Source organism: Penicillium expansum, assembly GCF_000769745.1.
Source record: "Penicillium expansum strain MD-8 chromosome Unknown contig355, whole genome shotgun sequence".
NCBI classification, from domain to species: Eukaryota; Fungi; Ascomycota; class Eurotiomycetes; order Eurotiales; family Aspergillaceae; genus Penicillium; species Penicillium expansum.
This window is the reverse complement of record NW_015971216.1, coordinates 125,764-144,070: the sequence shown is the minus strand read 5'-3', so window position 1 is coordinate 144,070 and position 18,307 is coordinate 125,764. Positions and strand designations below refer to the sequence as shown.

The 18,307-nt window shown below is 47.6% G+C and overlaps 7 protein-coding genes across 7 annotated transcripts; 3 read left to right on the top strand and 4 right to left on the bottom strand.

Annotated features, from left to right (window-relative positions):
- Positions 1-435: 435 nt before the first annotated feature.
- PEX2_100460 (Male sterility, NAD-binding) lies at positions 436-8,244 on the top strand (the record flags this gene model as incomplete). Its single annotated transcript, XM_016747316.1, has 2 exons — positions 436-1,074; positions 1,132-8,244. The coding sequence occupies 2 exons, from the start codon at positions 436-438 to the stop codon at positions 8,242-8,244; spliced, it is 7,752 nt and encodes a 2,583-aa protein (XP_016601791.1).
- A 173-nt stretch (positions 8,245-8,417) lies between these two features.
- PEX2_100450 (MFS transporter) lies at positions 8,418-10,101 on the bottom strand (the record flags this gene model as incomplete). The annotated part of the gene is made up of 4 exons (XM_016747315.1): positions 8,418-8,588; positions 8,639-9,362; positions 9,436-9,725; positions 9,787-10,101. 4 exons carry the CDS (start codon positions 10,099-10,101, stop codon positions 8,418-8,420), a joined length of 1,500 nt encoding a protein of 499 aa, XP_016601790.1.
- A 1,439-nt stretch (positions 10,102-11,540) lies between these two features.
- PEX2_100440 (uncharacterized protein) lies at positions 11,541-11,975 on the bottom strand (the record flags this gene model as incomplete). Its single annotated transcript, XM_016747314.1, has 1 exon — positions 11,541-11,975. One exon carries the CDS (start codon positions 11,973-11,975, stop codon positions 11,541-11,543), a length of 435 nt encoding a protein of 144 aa, XP_016601789.1.
- Positions 11,976-13,249: 1,274 nt separating this feature from the next.
- Positions 13,250-13,740, top strand: PEX2_100430 (uncharacterized protein; the record flags this gene model as incomplete). The annotated part of the gene is made up of 2 exons (XM_016747313.1): positions 13,250-13,503; positions 13,614-13,740. 2 exons carry the CDS (start codon positions 13,250-13,252, stop codon positions 13,738-13,740), a joined length of 381 nt encoding a protein of 126 aa, XP_016601788.1.
- Positions 13,741-13,936: 196 nt separating this feature from the next.
- PEX2_100420 (uncharacterized protein) lies at positions 13,937-14,095 on the bottom strand (the record flags this gene model as incomplete). Its single annotated transcript, XM_016747312.1, has 1 exon — positions 13,937-14,095. One exon carries the CDS (start codon positions 14,093-14,095, stop codon positions 13,937-13,939), a length of 159 nt encoding a protein of 52 aa, XP_016601787.1.
- A 338-nt stretch (positions 14,096-14,433) lies between these two features.
- On the bottom strand, positions 14,434-16,028 carry PEX2_100410 (Amino acid/polyamine transporter I; the record flags this gene model as incomplete). Its single annotated transcript, XM_016747311.1, has 2 exons — positions 14,434-15,854; positions 15,914-16,028. The coding sequence occupies 2 exons, from the start codon at positions 16,026-16,028 to the stop codon at positions 14,434-14,436; spliced, it is 1,536 nt and encodes a 511-aa protein (XP_016601786.1).
- A 574-nt stretch (positions 16,029-16,602) lies between these two features.
- Positions 16,603-17,586, top strand: PEX2_100400 (Trichodiene synthase; the record flags this gene model as incomplete). The annotated part of the gene is made up of 1 exon (XM_016747310.1): positions 16,603-17,586. The coding sequence occupies one exon, from the start codon at positions 16,603-16,605 to the stop codon at positions 17,584-17,586; it is 984 nt and encodes a 327-aa protein (XP_016601785.1).
- Positions 17,587-18,307: the final 721 nt, after the last annotated feature.

Below are 18,307 nucleotides of genomic sequence, written 5' to 3'. Positions count from 1 at the left end.
GATTAATTCCTCGGAGTAACTTCACTGCTTTAAAGCAAATTCTGAAGGATTTCTACGTTCAAGGCCTGTCTACCAAGCCTACGGAGCACATGGCGGTAGGTTACACATGTGGTGCATGTCAACAGAAGTTTATCGACATCCGAAGACGAAGTGGTATGCATGCGGACTAACTATCCGGAATAATGTGGTGTTGTAGCTGGAGTTTGAGCCTTTCAGTTGATCTTGACACATGTGCAGGGAGCCTTGGAAGTGCAGTGGGTACTGCATCCAGGGCTCAGTGTCATATATACCTAGAGTTGTTGCCGTATAGGAGATCACGAAACTATCTCTCATCACATTGTATATCGTGCTTGTGAGATATATCTCCCAGTGCTCTATTCTTTTCAACATCAGAATTCATCTTCTCTCAGCCAGCTTCAACTGCAGGTATCAGTCATGCCTGACTCAACTTCTCATCCACACCTGAGACCCAAGGCCTTCATATTCGGCCCGCAAGATTTGTCTTTCGATATCGAGTCCTTCACAAAGCTTTGCAGCCAGCTTCATGACCATAATTGGGCCCTTGACGCACTCGCCAGCCTTCCAAAGCTCTGGGACAACTTTGCCGCCAGTGACCTGGCGGTACAGCAATCTAACACAGGGAAGCTACTTGAGAACCTGAATACATGGGTTTTGAGTGCGACAGCCCCAGAGGAAGCGTTTCCTTTGCCAAATGTGCTTCTATCCCCACTTGTGGTCATCGGACAAGTGATTGAATATATCACTCTTCTCAGGGCGGCGTTTCCAGATCTAGGGGAGAAGGAGGAGCTGCCCAAGCCCATTACGGAAGATACAGAGACTTTAGGCCTCTGCACCGGCACCTTGAGTGCTTTAGCAGTGGCATGTTCCTGCAATGTAGCCGATATTCATCATTACGGCGCGGTAGGCGTGAGACTGGCAATGTTGGTCGGAGCCACCGTTGATGCCGAAGAGGCGTTATATGATCCAGAAAGAAAGTCAACGAGTCTTTCAGTGTCGTGGAACAGCGCCGAATTTGGCGACTCGTTTGCCCATGTCCTCGAGGAATTCCCTGATGTATGTCTTGATGACTCGCATTCACACCACAGCAAAACACTAATCGACATCCTTTAGGCATACGTTTCCGTTCTTGTTGACCAGAGACGTGCAACATTGACCGCATCGAAGAAAACGGCACCAGCTCTGATCAAGCGGTTGAAGCAGGAGGGCGGTCATGTCACGCCAATAGCGCTTTCGGGACGATTCCACTGGAAGAAGCACCAAAATGCCGTATCTAGTCTCCTTCAGTTCTGCGAAACTGAACCAGCTTTGAAATTTGCCGATACGCCAAAGATGCTACTCCCTAGTCGATCCAGTACCAATGGGCAATATATCAGCACTGGAAAGCTCCACGAGGTAGCTTTGCGGGCAATTCTCTTGGAACAGTCCCAGTGGTACAAAACATGCTTTATCGCGTATGCGGCAAGATTCATTATCAAGGATGCAGCGGTTATTTGTTTTGGGTCAGAGCGGTTCGTATCACCGACGATTGCACGGAAGCTTGGTCTACGCCTGACATACGTATCCGAAATTGACCTCGCATCGTCACGGTTGCCCCGCCAGGTTCTTGGTGGAGCGCAAACGCCTAACCTCGAAGATTTGCCCGATGAGCGCATAGCCGTTATTGGAATGGCGTGTCAGCTTCCGGGTGCCGGAGACCACGAGGGATTCTGGGAGATTCTAAAAAGTGGCCAGTCGCAACATAAAGAGGTGCCTGAGGATCGGTTCAGCCTGGCGACGGCATGGAGAGAAGCGGACAAACGCCAATGGTACGGGAACTTCATCGAAAATTACGACACTTTCGATCACAAATTCTTCAAGAAGAGCCCCAGAGAAATGGCATCCACGGACCCTCAGCAACGCCTAATGTTGCAGGTTGCATATCAGACTGTCGAACAATCCGGATACTTCAGAGACGATGGCCCTAATCGTCGTATTGGATGCTTTATGGGTGTTGGCAATGTCGATTATGAGGACAACATTGCGTGTTACCCTGCGAATGCGTATTCGGCTACTGGCAACCTGAAGAGCTTTCTAGCCGGCAAGATTAGCCACCACTTCGGCTGGACAGGACCCAGCCTGACACTTGACACGGCATGCTCTTCATCCAGCGTGGCTATTCACCAGGCGTGTCGTTCTATCCTTAGCGGGGAATGTAATGGGGCACTCGCCGGGGGTGTCAATGTTATAACGAGCCCCGATTGGTATCACAACCTAGCTGGAGCATCTTTCCTCAGCCCTACTGGTCAATGCAAGTCATTTGACGCGAAAGGAGATGGGTATTGCAGGGGTGAAGGCGTTGGTGCCGTGTTTTTGAAACGGCTTTCCTCGGCAATCGCGGATGGTGATCAGGTACTTGGTGTGATCGCGAGTACAAAGGTTTATCAAAACCAGAACTGCACTGCAATTACTGTTCCAAACTCGGGGTCTCTATCGGAGCTCTTTACGGATGTTGTGCGTCAAGCAAGGCTCGAGCCCCGAGATATTTCTCTTGTTGAGGCACACGGAACAGGAACTCCCGTTGGAGATCCAGCTGAATACGATGGCATTCGAGCTGTTTTTGGAGGCCCTATACGCTCCGATATTCTGTCGCTAGGATCCGTGAAGGGTCTTCTTGGTCACAGTGAATGTGCTTCGGGTGTGGTCTCTTTGATAAAGATTCTCCTCGTTATTCAGCAAGGCTTTATCCCACCTCAGGGGAGCTTCTCGAAAATCAATCCTTCCCTCAATGCGAAAGATAAGGATAGAATTGATATATCTACCCGCTTAAAGCCTTGGGATGCACCATTCAAAGCTGCACTCATCAACAACTATGGGGCTTCCGGATCCAATGCCTCTATGGTTGTTACACAACCACCAAAGCTGAAAGAGACCCTCTTGGCGCCATTGCCGGAGAAGAACTATCCTTTTTGGATCAGTGCATTTGATCAACAGAGCCTTCAAAATTACGCTAGGAGATTGCGCCAATTTGTTCAGGGACATGTAGCAGATAAGAGCCTAAGCTTGGCAAACTTGTCTTTCCAAGTTGCCTGTCAATCAAACCGGTCCCTTCCCCAGGCCCTGATATTTAATGCCAGCACAAAGGAAGAGCTGGATATGGTCCTTGCATCTGCCGAGAAAGCTAGCACGGATTTCCCGTCTGTCCAGCTTCCGGATCCGAAGCCCGTCATCCTATGTTTTGGAGGGCAAGTTTCCACCTATGTTGGCTTGGATCAAGAGGTCTATGATAGCACTGCAATTATGAGATATTACTTAGACCAGTGCAATGCTGTGTGTCTCTCATTTGGTCTGCAGGGGATTTACCCAGCCATTTTCCAACGCTCTCCAATCGAGGATATTGTTCAGCTTCAAACAGTACTGTTTGCGATGCAGTATTCCTGCGCCAAGGCGTGGATCGATAGCGGAGCAAATGTTGCCTCGGTCGTCGGACACAGCTTTGGTGAGCTGACAGCTCTATGTGTCTCCAATGTTGTATCATTGCAGGATGCTGTCAAGATGATCTCCGGTCGAGCTCGCTTGATCAAGGAGCGATGGAGTTCTGACAAAGGATCCATGATGGCTGTCGAGGCAGATCTCTCTGATGTGGAAGCCTTGCTGGCGAAAGTCAAATTACAGATTGGATCTGAAGCAGGAGTTGCAATCGCCTGCTATAATGCATCAAGAAGCTTCACATTGGCTGGGCCTACAAAAGGCGTGAATCATGCTGAAGACCTGCTGAAGAATGACCCAGAGTTCTCAAGAATCCGATCTAAGAAACTGAACGTCACTAACGCCTTCCATTCGGCTCTTGTTGATGAATTGATCGATGATCTGGAGAGCTTGGGGCAAGGTATCAAGTTCAGGAAGCCAACAATATATATTGAAACAGCAACGGAGCAAGTGTCAACTAGCACATTCAATTCCAGTTATGTGGCCAGTCATATGAGAAAACCAGTTTTCTTTGCCCATGCAGTCAAGAGATTATCAGACAAATTCCCTGCTGCCACTTGGTTAGAGGCCGGTTCAAACTCCACCATCACAGCCATGGCAAGTCGGGCTCTGGGTACTCCAAACTCCTCTTTCCTGGCTGTGAATATTACCAGCGAGGGTGCATTCCAATTTCTCTCTGAAACGACTATAAAGCTCTGGAGGGAAGGTCAGAAAGTCAGCTTCTGGGCTCACCACCGCCTGCAGACTGCAATGTATACTCCAGTCCTTTTGCCGCCGTACCAATTCGAGAAGTCAAGACACTGGATGGATCTGAAGGTGCTTCCAAAGCCCGAAGCTTCTGCCAAGGTGACGGAGCAGCCCGCACTTATCGAGGCACCGAAGGGCCTGACAACTTTGGTCGGTTATCAAGATGCATCCCAGAGGTCTGTGCAATTCAGAGTCAATGTCACGACAGATAAGTTCAACCGTCTCCTTTCCGGTCATATCATGGCAAATACATCTGCTGTCTGTCCCGGTATGTTCCAGGTTGAGGTAGCTCTTGATGCTCTTATGAGCCTTCGACCAGAGTTCCAGAACCGTAGCTTTATTCCAGAGCTACATGGTCTAAGGCATTATCAGCCTCTTGTCAAAGACGACTCCCGGGCAGTCTGGATCGAAGCGCAATCCTTCGATGCGGAAGGTCTGGTCTGGAATTGGAAGCTGACTGCAACTGACGATAAGGGAAGTGGCTTTGTGACCCACACTTCAGGGACAATCACATTCCAAGCGGCAGACAGTGTGCAAGTCAAGACTGAGTTTGAGAAACTTAGACGTCTAATCGGCCGAAAGCGGTGCTTGCAACTCCTTGATGGCAATGTGGCGGACGACATCCTGCAGGGCCGCAACATCTATCGCGCTTTTTCAGAAGTGATCGACTATAAGGAAATCTATCGCCATGTTACAAAGATCGCTGGCAGCGAGAATGAGTCCGCAGGAAGGATCACGAAGAAATACGACGGAGAGACCTGGCTCGACACCGTCTTGACGGACTGCTTCTGCCAAGTGGCAGGTATCTTTGTGAACCTCATGACTACCAAGGTCGACTTGTCTGAGAGGGGCATTTTCATTTGCGATGGAATTGATCGGTGGATGCGAGCACCGAATGCAGATGCAAACGATGCTCCTTCACACGTTTATGAAGTATTTGCTTTGCACCATTGCGAATCAGAGTCCAAGTATCTCAGCGATATTTTTGCTTTCGATGCTCGTGATGGGTCACTTGTTGAATTTGCTCTTGGTATTAGTTACCAAAAGGTTCCAATCTCCGGAATACGCAGGGTACTGTCGAAGGCTATGCCAGTTGGTCTTCAGCCACAAGTTCCTACTGTCCCTGTTACAGTGCCTGCCCCCAAGATATTCAGCCATACTCCAGTGGCAGCCCCACCATTGGTGAATGGCTCGTCTACTGCGGTGAAAAGTAAACCCCCGACAAAGAAAGCGCCAAAGGCAGCCAGTGTAGACATCGCTAAAAAGATGCGGGAGATCATATGCAATTTATCTGGTCTTGAACCAGAAGAAGTCAAAGACAACTCTGATTTGGTCGAGCTTGGAATCGATTCATTGATGAGCATGGAACTAGGCCGAGAGATTGATTTGGCTTTCAAGACCACTGTCGACGTCACTCAGTTGATCGATGTAACTGACTTCCGCAGTCTTGTGGAGTGCATGCAAAAGATTCTGGGCATTGAAGACGCCGAAACAAATGAAAAAGCTGTGACTAATGGAAATACCCATCATATCAACGGCACAAATGGTGTCGTCAATGGCAGCGGTCTCTTGTCTCCTGAGGAAGGGGGTTCCCTCCTCTCAGAATCGGCAATCCTGGATGCCTTCCGCATCGCGAAGGAAGCCACCGATGACTTCATTTTGAATGGCCAACTTGGAACATACTACAATGAAATCATGCCAAGATCGACTGAGCTCTGTGTTGCCCATATTGTCAATGCTTTTGAACAGCTCGGATGTCCGATACGCAGTGCAGCAGCGGGCCAGAAACTTGAGCGTGTTACATACCTTCCAAAACATGAACGATTCATGAACTTGATCTACGGTCTTCTCGAGGACTCCAGATTAATTGACATCAATGGATCTGAGATCACGCGAACGGCCTTACCTGTTCCGACGAAAACCGTGGAAACAATGCTGGAAGAGTTGCTTCGTGACGAACCTGTCCATGCGGCCGAGCACAAACTCACATCCATGACCGGAAGTAAGTTTGCCGACTGCATTACTGGCAAGGAAGACGGGCTTCAATTGATCTTTGGGACACCCGAGGGCAGAGAAATCGCGACTGACGTCTATGCCAAATCTCCCATTAATGCGGTATGGATCCAGCAGGCGGAAATGTTCCTCGAGCAGCTCGTGCAAAGACTACCCAATACTGGTGAGCCTCTGCGCATCTTGGAGATGGGAGCTGGTACAGGAGGAACAACCGTGAAGATCCTGCCACTGTTGGAGCGTCTAGGTGTGCCCGTCGAATACACAATGACGGACCTGTCATCCTCGTTGGTTGCCGCGGCTCGCAAGCGATTCAAGAAGTATCCGTTCATGAAGTTCAAAGTAGTGAACATCGAGTCTCCGCCTGATTCACAACTGGTACATAGTCAGCACATTGTCCTGGCTACAAATTGTGTGCATGCAACTCGGAACCTGGAAGTCTCGACGAGAAATATTCACCATATTCTGCGACCAGACGGCTTCCTACTTCTATTGGAGATGACCGAGCAAGTGCCTTGGGTCGATTTCATTTTCGGCTTGCTAGAAGGATGGTGGTTATTTGAAGATGATCGGCAACATGCACTCCAACCCGCAACGCACTGGAAGAAAATTCTCACTTCCGTTGGATATGGTCACGTCGATTGGACTGAAGGTGGTCGACCAGAGTCCAATATTCAGCGCCTGATCATTGCTCTTGCGTCTAAACCCAGGTATGATGATGCACCTAAATCACTCCAACCGCCGGCGCATGTCCCATTGACAGACATCGCAGGGAACCAAGAGATCATTGATACATACATCCGTGAATATACCAAGGACTTCCACGCACTCCCCATCGCGAGTACACAGCAAGCCTCTATTCCCGCTCTCACAAGACACTGTGTGCTGGTTACTGGTGCCTCAGGAAGTCTCGGCTGCCACATTGTCGGCTATCTCGCCAGGCTTCCTAGTGTCAACACCGTAGTCTGTCTGAATAGACGGAGTACAGTGCCCGCCGTCATCCGTCAAGAGGAAGCATTAAAGGTCAGGGGAATCTCGCTCGATGACACCTCCCGGTCAAAGCTAGAGGTACTTGAAGTGGAGACCGCAAAACCATTGCTTGGGCTGCCTGTAGAGACCTATCAGAAACTCGTGAACACCGCAACCCATTTGGTTCACAACGCTTGGCCAATGAGTCTTACCAGACCCATCCGAGGCTACGAGAATCAGTTTAAGGCGATGCGGAACCTCATCACTCTTTCACGAGAGGTAGCCGCACTCCGACCGGCGCCATTCAAGTTCGGCTTCCAATTTATCTCGTCGATCGGGGTAGTCGGCTACTATCCACTTCGCTATGGGAAATCCCTTGCTCCAGAAGAGACAATGACGGCGGATTCTGTCCTGTCAGTCGGATATGCTGAAGCCAAGCTAGTTTGCGAGCGCATGTTAGACGAAACGTTGCGTCGGTATCCAGATAGATTCCGACCAATGGCAGTAAGAATCGCCCAAATTACTGGCTCAACAAGCAACGGGCATTGGAATCCAGTCGAGCATTTTTCGTTCCTGATCAAATCCTCGCAGACATTGAAAGCGCTCCCAGACTTTGATGGTAGCCTCTCTTGGTGTCCAGTCGACGATGTTGCCGCAACACTGGGCGAATTACTGATTTCTGACACAACGCCTTATTCGATCTACCATATCGAGAATCCATCGAGGCAGCCGTGGCGAAAAATGGTGAAAACACTGGCCCGGTCTCTTGACATCCCACAAAGTGGCATTATTCCTTTTGATCAGTGGATTGAACGAGTTCGAATCTCTCCGGCCTCGGTCAACGACTGCCCAGCCAAGCAATTGCTAGAATTCTTCGATCAGCATTTTATCCGAATGTCATGTGGGGGTTTGATACTAGATACGGCCAAGGCGAGAGAACATTCAGCAACTTTGCGGGAAAGGGGCCCTGTAGGCCCAGGTTTGGTGGAGAAGTATATTTTGTCGTGGAAGACCATGGGATTTCTAGATTAAGCATGCGACGGTATTTAGCTTGCAGTATGTGACGGTTCAGTCATGCTGCTATGATAGGCAACATTTGAAGATTAGTTCGATTTATTTTTAACAATTGCTACCTAGATGCACATGTGTAATCCCATTTTACCTAAGGCTTGCTCACCGTCCTTGGAGTTCATATAACCCTTCTCTTACAGCTTTGGAGAGAAGCGACTCAAGGCCCGAATCTTCGCCCCATAGAAATAGAAGATGATGGGAATCGGGATCATCGCAACAGCAAGAAAGCCGAGGAGTGACATAGCCCAGTCCACTCCCAACCTACCGTACATCGCCGACCCGAAGAGGGGGAACGCAGCACCTATCTTTTTCCCGTAGTTAGTAACAGTATATCAACGAAGAGCTGTACACTTACCATGCTTCGAATAAGAGTGTTTGCAGACAGAGCCGAATTGGCAACCACCAAATATACGTCAATCAGATAGTTCAGGCCTTGCATCCAGATCATCAAAATCCCCATTCCGATTGGCACTCCTGCAATGGCCTGTGGCACCCACGAGATACTCGGGTTCGATGTCCATCCAAACCAGAATAGCCCGATAGGCAAGAGCAAAGCCGCAACAATCATGGGGGGTAGACGATCTTCCGGTACGACGGAACCATTGTGTAGCTTAGGAGCATACCACAGGCGCGTTGCGATGGTTACAAGGAGGCAACCCAGTAGGACCCCGACTAGGATGCCCAGGAAGGGCAAGGCCGCAATTCCCAAGGAAGTCCAACCCCGGACCTCGCGAAAAGCGATTGGGTATGCCACGAAGAAGAGGTACAATATACCATAGATAAGCGAGATGTAAAGAGTCATGCAGACGAGGATCGGCTCCGAGAAAAGCATCTGAAGCGGACGGAAGAGATATTTTGTCAAGATTTGGCTAAACGTCGGCGTGCTTTCATCCAGGCGGGAATGATAGGCCCACATGCGTGTCTCATTACGGAGCCGACTGGCACGGCGCTGGAGGAGAACGGGGTGGTATGTCTCGGGTAGGATGAGAAAAGCGATCGTGCCGAAGAATGCGGCTGGGATCATGGTGATCCAGGCAGTCCAGCGCCATCCCAGAGCTGAGTCGACGATAAATCCTCCACTGCCCATGTAATGATCAGCCCACGTTTAGACCCCATTTACCAACAACATTATCATCAATCAAAATCACGTACACGATTGGTCCGAATATCGGCCCAACGAAGGTAGCCGCGGAAAATAAAGAGACGGCAATGGCGCGCTCCACTGGACCCCAAAAGTCTGCCAGAGCACCAGGAATGATTGCAAGAGCGGAGGTACCAAAAAACCCCAGCAAGAAACGTGCAAGCATCACGGTTTCGAGGTTCTGCGCAACCGCCACGGGAACCTGGAAGATGATAAAGATGGCGTATCCGATATAGAGAGGCCTTAGTCGGCCATATAACTCCGACATAGGTCCCCAAATCAGTGGTCCCACTGCAAAGCCCTGTATATCAAGGTTAGCGTCGTGGCCGAGCCTTCATTGCGTGTTATTGTTTTTTACTTACCAGCACGGTCAAACTGGTTCCTAAAGTCATGACCTCTTTTGAAACATGAAACTCTTTGGAAGTGACCGTGGTCGCAGCACTAAAGACACTACTGGAGAAGGTCACCCAGATGGTCAATGTGCTGAAGATGCAAGTGATGAGCGATTTCCTCCAAAAGGGAAAGTTCATGGGAAGTTCTGGATCATCAGGCCCATCCCATTCAACCAAGTAAATATCCGCGTCACTGGGCTTCTCGCCAGATGAATGATCTCGGGCATTCTCCAAATCGGCGACAGAAGCGTTCGTCGAAATTGGGGTGTCAATTGCATCCTTCATCTTTGGATGATAACTCGTGTTTTGGTGTTGATACAGTGGACTGACAAGATGCCAATGAAAAAGAGGTCGACATGATATAGATGCGAGAAAGGGCCATTTTTACTGTAATGGTTCATAAGAGCAGACTTACTTGTACAACAGAAAGGAGCATTCATCTGTAGAACCGTTTATCCGTGGTCGAGATACTGTTTTCCCGAGCCGAAAGTTTATCCGATTGGTCAACAAAGATGCTTATAGATCCTACTTGGTCAGCCATGGATGCAAGGGGGTATGCCACCTATAGGTTGGATCGGAAGCATGATGTTCGTGCAGACTCTATCAGCATATTGCAGAATAGGTCAACTGTGGTGATGACACAAGGTTAGCAACGAGTATCATACTGTGCTTTCAGATGACATACTTTTAGTACATATACCAATGAGTGCACAGGTGATTTCAAATGCCTATTGAGTGCCGTGCTTTATTGCACCGTATACGGCACTGTAATTATCCGTGATTTTATATCTAGCGGCTTCTAATGTTGGGGCGTAAACGTCAATGGCCACGGCACTAGGTACGGATATTCTACGGCGGCCCTCAACTTAGTGCAGTGCATTAAATAAAGGAGCTCTTTAAACCCAAATCACACAATGAGGTTAATTAGTAAATGTGTCGCTTCGTGTATTTTTGAAGTATTGACTGGCATTTGGTATCTGACCAATAGAAACGGGCCGGTCTCAAGATATCGTCTGAAGATGGAATTTATAAAACCCCTGAGAATATTGACCTTACCTGGCTTACTCGTCTTTGTAAGTTCCACTTATGTAGGTCATGTGCCCCAGTGGTCCGGCGACCGGTATTTGCTGAATATAAATTCTACAAACTAGTGCTGGTGGATATCCACATGTCGGAGCTTCGTGCGGAGGTGAGGATCCTCTTTGGTTAACAGATCCCCTGTCTGTTGATTGTCATATTGTACCTCAAGACCACATTGGTAATCGAGTTTGACCCCGTGGAGTAGACGATTCAACCAGCTAGTGGGCTTAGCTGCTTTGGTGAGAGCTAAAATTCAGCTTCTGTGGTGGAGGTGGTAACCGTACGCTGTTTGGTTGCCTTTCAATCGATCGCTCCACCAAATAGTTCACAAAGGAAGCCCACGGAGCTCTTTCGATGTTTGTGGTCGCCAAGGGATGCATCACTGGCAAACTGTAGCGCTTGATCACCTGAATTGGCCGATTGATACATTGTTCCGTAGAACCGGGTGGAATACAAATGTTGCATCGACCGGCTGACTGTGTCAATATGGTGTGGACCAGAATTTGTGAGAAACTCGGCTAGGTGTCTAGCCGATTTAGCCGCATCTGGGCGTGTGATGGTTGTTGCGTACTGGGCTGATCCCACCTTGACCGAATTCCGATCTATGAGCAGTTGTAGATTGGCCAATATACCCACTTAACCGCTCAGCTGGCAGGGGGATGATATTCTCCTTCCGCCACTGCCGACAGAGGATCGTAGTCCGCTGAGAATTTTGCCAACTTCTCGCTCAGGCCTGCAAACCAGCTTAAGACACCTCCCTGGTTTGCATTGTCGGGCCATCCTGTCCATCCATTGACAAAAAGCGCATTTCGATCCCCTGTGCATCTTTGAAATACAGGTTCAGATCCTGTTTGGAGACCACAGACGCCTCCAAAGAATGTTGATCGGAGATGGGAGAGTCCTACATACATAATACCAAGCTGTGACTTCAGGATCCTGTCAAAATCTTGACTGTGTTCGGAGGAATTGGCGAAATTACTCGCCTTGTGGAGCAATGGTGTTTGTTGGAGGGAAGAGGCAATCCCTCGAGGGAGGTGGGGGGGATAGATTTCGCTGTGGCAATCTCCACAAGATTCCATATTTGTCGGTTTGTCGATGCGTCCTCAAGGGATAATTAAAGCAGCATTTGATTCGTTCGAGGTCGAAATCATTTGATGCGACGGCGGTTATGAGCCGAAACAAGTCACTTTGAATAACCCCCCGAAATAAACGGCAGCAGACGAGCAGCAGGGAGGATCTGGAGGGCTATTAGGAGGCTGGAGGCGAGATCTTGCATATATGTACTGAAGTTAGCGAAAAGAAAGGGATATCATAGATTCCTACTCTAACCCTCCCGCTTGAGCCGATCGACAGCCTAGTCTGCTGAGCGCAAGTCCGCGCCTTCACAGATCAAAGTGAACGTGAAGCGAAAGCCGTTCAGGCCACTGCCGATAGGATTTTCGACGATCCACCTCGACCTTCTTTGATCTGACAGGGCACAGTCCTCTTTCTGCCATCATGTTGTGAGTGTGGCTCAACAAAGCGAGAACAAAGGGGACGCGACGACGGAAACGCGAGACCACGTGATTTCAATGACTAAAGCGTTGGTCAACATCCATTGCCGCTGGTTATGGTATTCAAGGACTAACTACGGAGTACTCCATATGAACCTCTAATGATTCTATGAGCTTACCTTAGTATTCTGCCGGGTTCAAAACACCCTAGGTTTCATTATACTATAAGAAAAAAATGGCGAATTACATAACCAAAAAGATGACTTCGGAAACCCCGTGAGTTTCGAAATATAATATTTGCTCTCCGAGGATCCTTCGATTTTAACGGTGACTGTACATAAAGATACTTAGGCAGTAGGTACAACGATCATAATATTTCCCATCAAGTCCCCTCTTTCCCCTTCTTCAAACTAACAGATGACACTCAACTTCCCATCTATCTTCATCTTCCTACAATATAACAATATAACATTNCCAAAGTCCCCCCCCCCCCCCCTTTTTGCCCCGCGATCTCCTCATCGGGACACTGATCGCCCAACGATAAGCAGAGCCTGTCGCGCCCTCCATACACGCCACTGTCAACAAATAGTAAGAATCTCTCGGTGAAGAATATGCAAAGAGATTGTACTAATAAACTGCAAAAGAAAACACGCTATTTTTAAGCAGCGAAGCCAGAGACACAGCACAAAAATTCAAGGGTAAAAAAAAAAACAACATCGAAAAAAAGAAAAAGAAAAAGAAAAAGAACAGCCAAACTGAACAACCCATCCCCCCAAACTCCAAGCCCAAGAAAAAAGAAATCCAACACGGATCTCCGTAAAAACCTATTGCGCACCCTACACACCCAAAAAACCTTCACGATGAGCATGAGCGCGAGTGCAAACGCCAGACCACCGCCAGCAGGCGGACCGCAATCACAGGCCTCGCGCCGTCTCCTCATCTTCCAGGAGACGCGCAACCCTCAGAACGTCGCAGAGACCATCTACCTCCCTGTCAACAAACTAGGGTTACCCATTTGTGGCGATGGGCCTGTGATGCCTTCTATTCTGGAGTTGCCGTTGCGAGTGCTGAGGGTGTTTACGGATATTTTTAATCAGCCGAAGTATAAGGGGTGGTATGTTTGAATTTTTTTCCTTTTTTTTATCCTTCGGTTTTGCATTTGATGTCATTTTTGGATACCATTCATTCGAATGTGAAATCGTATGCTAATCTGGATTGTTTCAGGGCCGTCGTCTCTGCAGGTCCTTACCGTGATATTTCGGAAGAAGGGAAATTTTATGCTGTGGTCTTGGAGCAGACGCAGAACACCTCGGTGCATGCATCGCATGAGACTCATATGGGGACACCTTGATGGGTTGATTTGATTGTTTTTTTTTTCCTGTCTTATGTGTGGAATATTGGTAGAGTGTCGATTTTTTTCATGTTTTTCTTTGTACATTTTTATCATGCTATGATTAGCGTGTTCGACTTGTTATCTCAATTTATATCCAAATCAAGGTCAATATTCAAGGGGTGATATACATAATAGAGGAGCTGCCAAAAGAATATTATAAATGTAATTGAGTGTTGAATGAAGTCAGAAAAAAAAAGTAGTAGTTGTCCCACCAAATTGCCAAATTTCCTGTAACAGGAAGGTGTAATCTGGCGACGCCATCCCAGGGTGGAAATGTCTCTGCAGAATTGCTTCCCTCAAGGGTCATTTCCATTGCTTAGTGGCCTCCAGCGTCGTGGATTACTCGCACGAGTGAAAATGCCAACCCCAGGATTCGTACCAGGCACCTTTCCCGCTGATCTTGGCGACCGAAGCAGGGTAATTGGCATGGCGGTGAGCCTTCCACTGGGTTATCCATGACAGATTAGGGAAACTTACTCTTATTTTAAATAAGTACTACATTAAATTACATGTTAGCTATATATTATATAGTATTGAATATAGTATAAGAATTTATTCCGCTGTCTCAATTTTGTACACTCTTTCTATCTATATCAATATTGAAAATACATTTTGTTTTCACATGCGCCGCACACAGCCATCTTTCAACCCTCATTCATCACATCGCCCAGTGTCGATATCAGCCTCGACAGGCTTCACAAACTTCGGCCGGAAAGCAACCTTATGACCGATGTATAGCACCGCAAACAATATCAAACTGAGGTAGTTGATGAAGAAATCGGTAACACTGAATTTCGGAATGAAAGCAGTGAAGCCCTGAGTAATGATGATAAGCATGTTGAAGAACAAGCCGTACCACGAGACAAATGGTTGCCAGGGAGCCTTATATGGGAGAGTGTCGCGCGGAATGCCTTGCGCAGCCAAAGCTCTCATAAATGCTAGATGGCAAATATTAAGAGATGCCCAGGTAATAAAACCGGCCAAGCCAGCAATCTGCATCAACCAGTTGAAAACAGTGGCTCCGGCATTTGACACATTGAGAAAACCCAATAGGCCAAAAAGAGCTGTAAACCCAACACTTCCATAAGGCACGCCGTGTTTGGTTGTTTTCAGGAAAAAGCGAGGAGCGAAACCCTCATGAGCCAAACCGACTAGAATCCGACTGCCGCTGTAAACGTTCGAATTGGCAGCGGAAAGGACCACAGTGAGCAGGACTGCGTTGATAATACTAGGTAGGACATTGACACCGGCACGTTTCGCGGCGATGACAAAGGGGGATGCATCTGCATTTGCACCGCTGTCATTGGAGGTAAGGCGTTCATCGTTGGATGGCACGACGATGCCGACGAAGAAAATCGTAAAAACAAAGAAAAACACGATCCGGAAAAAAGTCTTTCGAATCGCAGAGGGAATGTTCTTGCGAGGATTTTCCGTTTCACCTGCAGCAATGCCGACAAGCTCGGTGCCTTGGTATGAAAACCCGGCTTTGATCAAAATCGCCCAAAATCCGACGAATTTAGCCAGAGCGTCTTGTCCAGAATCTTCAATCAGATAAGGGCGGAATGGGCCTGGATGCACCCAGTATCTGAATCCCAGATAACCCTCCCTGCCAACGCCAGCATTGATGCAAATAGCGAATATCATAAACCCGACCACGGTGATGATTTTGATGCTTGAAAGCCAAAACTCGACTTCACCGTAGCAGCTCACAGGAAACATGTTCAAAATTATAATGACAACCCAAAATACAGCAATGAATACTGCCATTGGGATCGTGTCATCCCAATATTGAATGATCAGGCCAGTGGCAGTCAACTCAAGGGCAAATGTTGAGGCCCATGAAAACCAGTAGATCCAGCCCATTGAGAAGCCTAAACTGGGATCTACCAGGCGCGTCGCATATGTGGCAAAGGCTCCTGCGATCGGTAGGTAGGTGGCCACCTCACCTAAGGCTATCATGACTGAATACACGATTGATCCAATGAAGGCGAATGCAATCAGCGCACCAACAGGGCCTGCAGTAGCAATAGCACTTCCACTACCGATAAACAGACCTGTGCCTATAGCACCTCCTGTAAAAGAATATGAATATGAATAGGGAAAAAAAATGTGTATAGCTCAGAGTTCTTACCCATTGCGATCATCTGTAGATGTCGGCTTTTGAGCCTTCGCTGCAATTCCGGCAGTGGGGGTGACTCGCCATTGCTGTGTTTCTCTTGATTCCCTTCAATGTCGTGATCGGCCATTGAGTATCTGATTGAATTTGGGTTTGATAGAAGCAAATAAAAAGTGGCAGAGCCGCTTTTGGAAATTTCAATTTTGGATTTCCTGGCCTCTGATTGGTCAAAATTTAAACATGGCCCGGGGCACGTGAGTGGGTAGAATCAGGATGCCTTGGTGCCTTAGTGCCTTTGTGCCCTAAGGCAATGATTCGAATCCAACATCAACATCTGATGTGTGGAAGAGACACTCATACACGTCGTATATTTTCAGAAAGGAGGACATACAGATTCCTCTAGAATATATCGTCATTTTTTTAATCTTGTGTGACTCTGGATTGGCGGGAACTATTCCGATCACTTCCTGATATGTTCTTTCTTTCATATGGTAAATAGTGTTGATCTGACATGACAGCAGCGATTCAGCCCTGGAGCGTAACCCGGAGATGTCAAATACGCCGATTCGGTCAACTTTCTATACTTTATGGTTGTTAGGATCTTGCTATGCGTTACACAAGTTCACCGCCTTTCTTAGGTACCCATCGTGTCTTTCTATTTATTTTCCGTCAGACTGTCTTTCTTACTTCTTTCATCTCCAAAAATGATCCTTTCTGCTAGTCCTGAGATCAAGGCAGAGCTTTCTGGAATCATACAGGCATTTCTTTCGAATATCGGCTATGAGTTTCGTCCCCTGGAGCTATATCCTGCAGTCGAAGACGAAGTGAAGCTGCATTTCAAGAATCACAGATTCTCTGATGAATTTGTTTCGAAGATCGAGCCACAGATCAAGCCCAGCGTTGGAATTGCAACCACGACTTTCCAAACAACCCCCTTCAATATCCAATGCACAGTGGCAATATTCACTACTTATTGTCTCATCATTGATGATTCTGCCCATGACCTCGAATTCAAAAATCACCTAAAGCGGTTCAGTATTTGCCTACTGACCCGACAGCCTCAAGCAAACCCCGTTCTTGAGAGTATGGGAGAGTTCCTAAGCTCCTTTCATTCTATCTTCGGTCAATTTGCTGGTGACATGATCATCAAGGACTTACTGCAATTTATCGCTGCGTGCTACACAGAAGCTGAGAGCGATCATCTTCAATTCCCTGCAGGAGCGCATCTGTTCCCTAGCTACTTTCGCCTGAAAGTCGGCGTGGCCGAAGCCTACTCCTTTATGCTGTTCCCAATCGCACAATTCTCCGAAGTTGAATGCCTCCGATACTGTCTACCGATGATACCATATTTGACATGGGGTTTCAACTGGATCAATGACATCCTGTCATATTACAAAGAAATTGTTGAGATGGACAACTGTAATTTCGTCGCCAACTCGGCCAGATGTAAAGGGCTGATTCAGATTAAGTTTATGAGGGAGCTCTGTGATGATACAAGCGACGTGATTCGGACTTTGCGCACGCTTGCAACGGCTCATTCGGGGCTATCGAAGGTTGTTGAGGCTTTCGTTTCCGGTTATGTCACGTATCATCTGACGCAGACGCGGTATCAAATGGAGGATCTAGATCTGGCATTCGTTTCCGATGCCAGAGAACAATTTAGTGCTTCTATTGCGAGCAGAGAATAAACTCTGCGTGGGTGAGTATATAGCTCTTAGGAAAGCTCTGGCAGTGTGGTATTGGGAATTCAATACTTCACCAAGCAAATGAACTTGAGCCGAATTTCATCCGCGCAGATAACAGATGAGGGGCTTGTTAAAAACTTGTACCTGACTTCGTTTTTGCAAGAACAGAAGGTGCTGGAGGTCTGGAGGCATCTAGTATTTGGAGTATATGGAATGCATGAATTGGTATATAGTTCATCATAGGAGACTCGGTCTTACTGTGCAAAGAAGCACAAATTCGTCGTCATAGCCGTGTCTTGAGTGAGAATGACCTCGAAAGAGACTTGTGGGGAAATCAAGAAGCCCCCAAGCGAAGTAATTGTCAGTCTAGGTATACACTTTAGGGCAGTTCCTTGGACTGCGGCTTTGGGGGCGTGAAAGGGACGCCGGCTCAGATAGGAAACCGCCATCCGATAGGCGATAGAAGGTTAATCCACACTCATGAAGCACAACACGCGAAATGATTTAAAATACTGCGGGAAACGCTGGAAAGCTCAAATACATGTATGTAATTGTGAATCACGTTTTTCAATACCGCAAAACGAGTTCAGCGTATGACAAAAAAATACCATTAATACCATACATATGTCGACACCACAACGAAGAGAGAAAGAAAAGAGCGAGCCTCTAGAATTGTTGGCCCATATTCTTCTGCTGAATTTGAAAAATGTAAGAAAAATCAAAC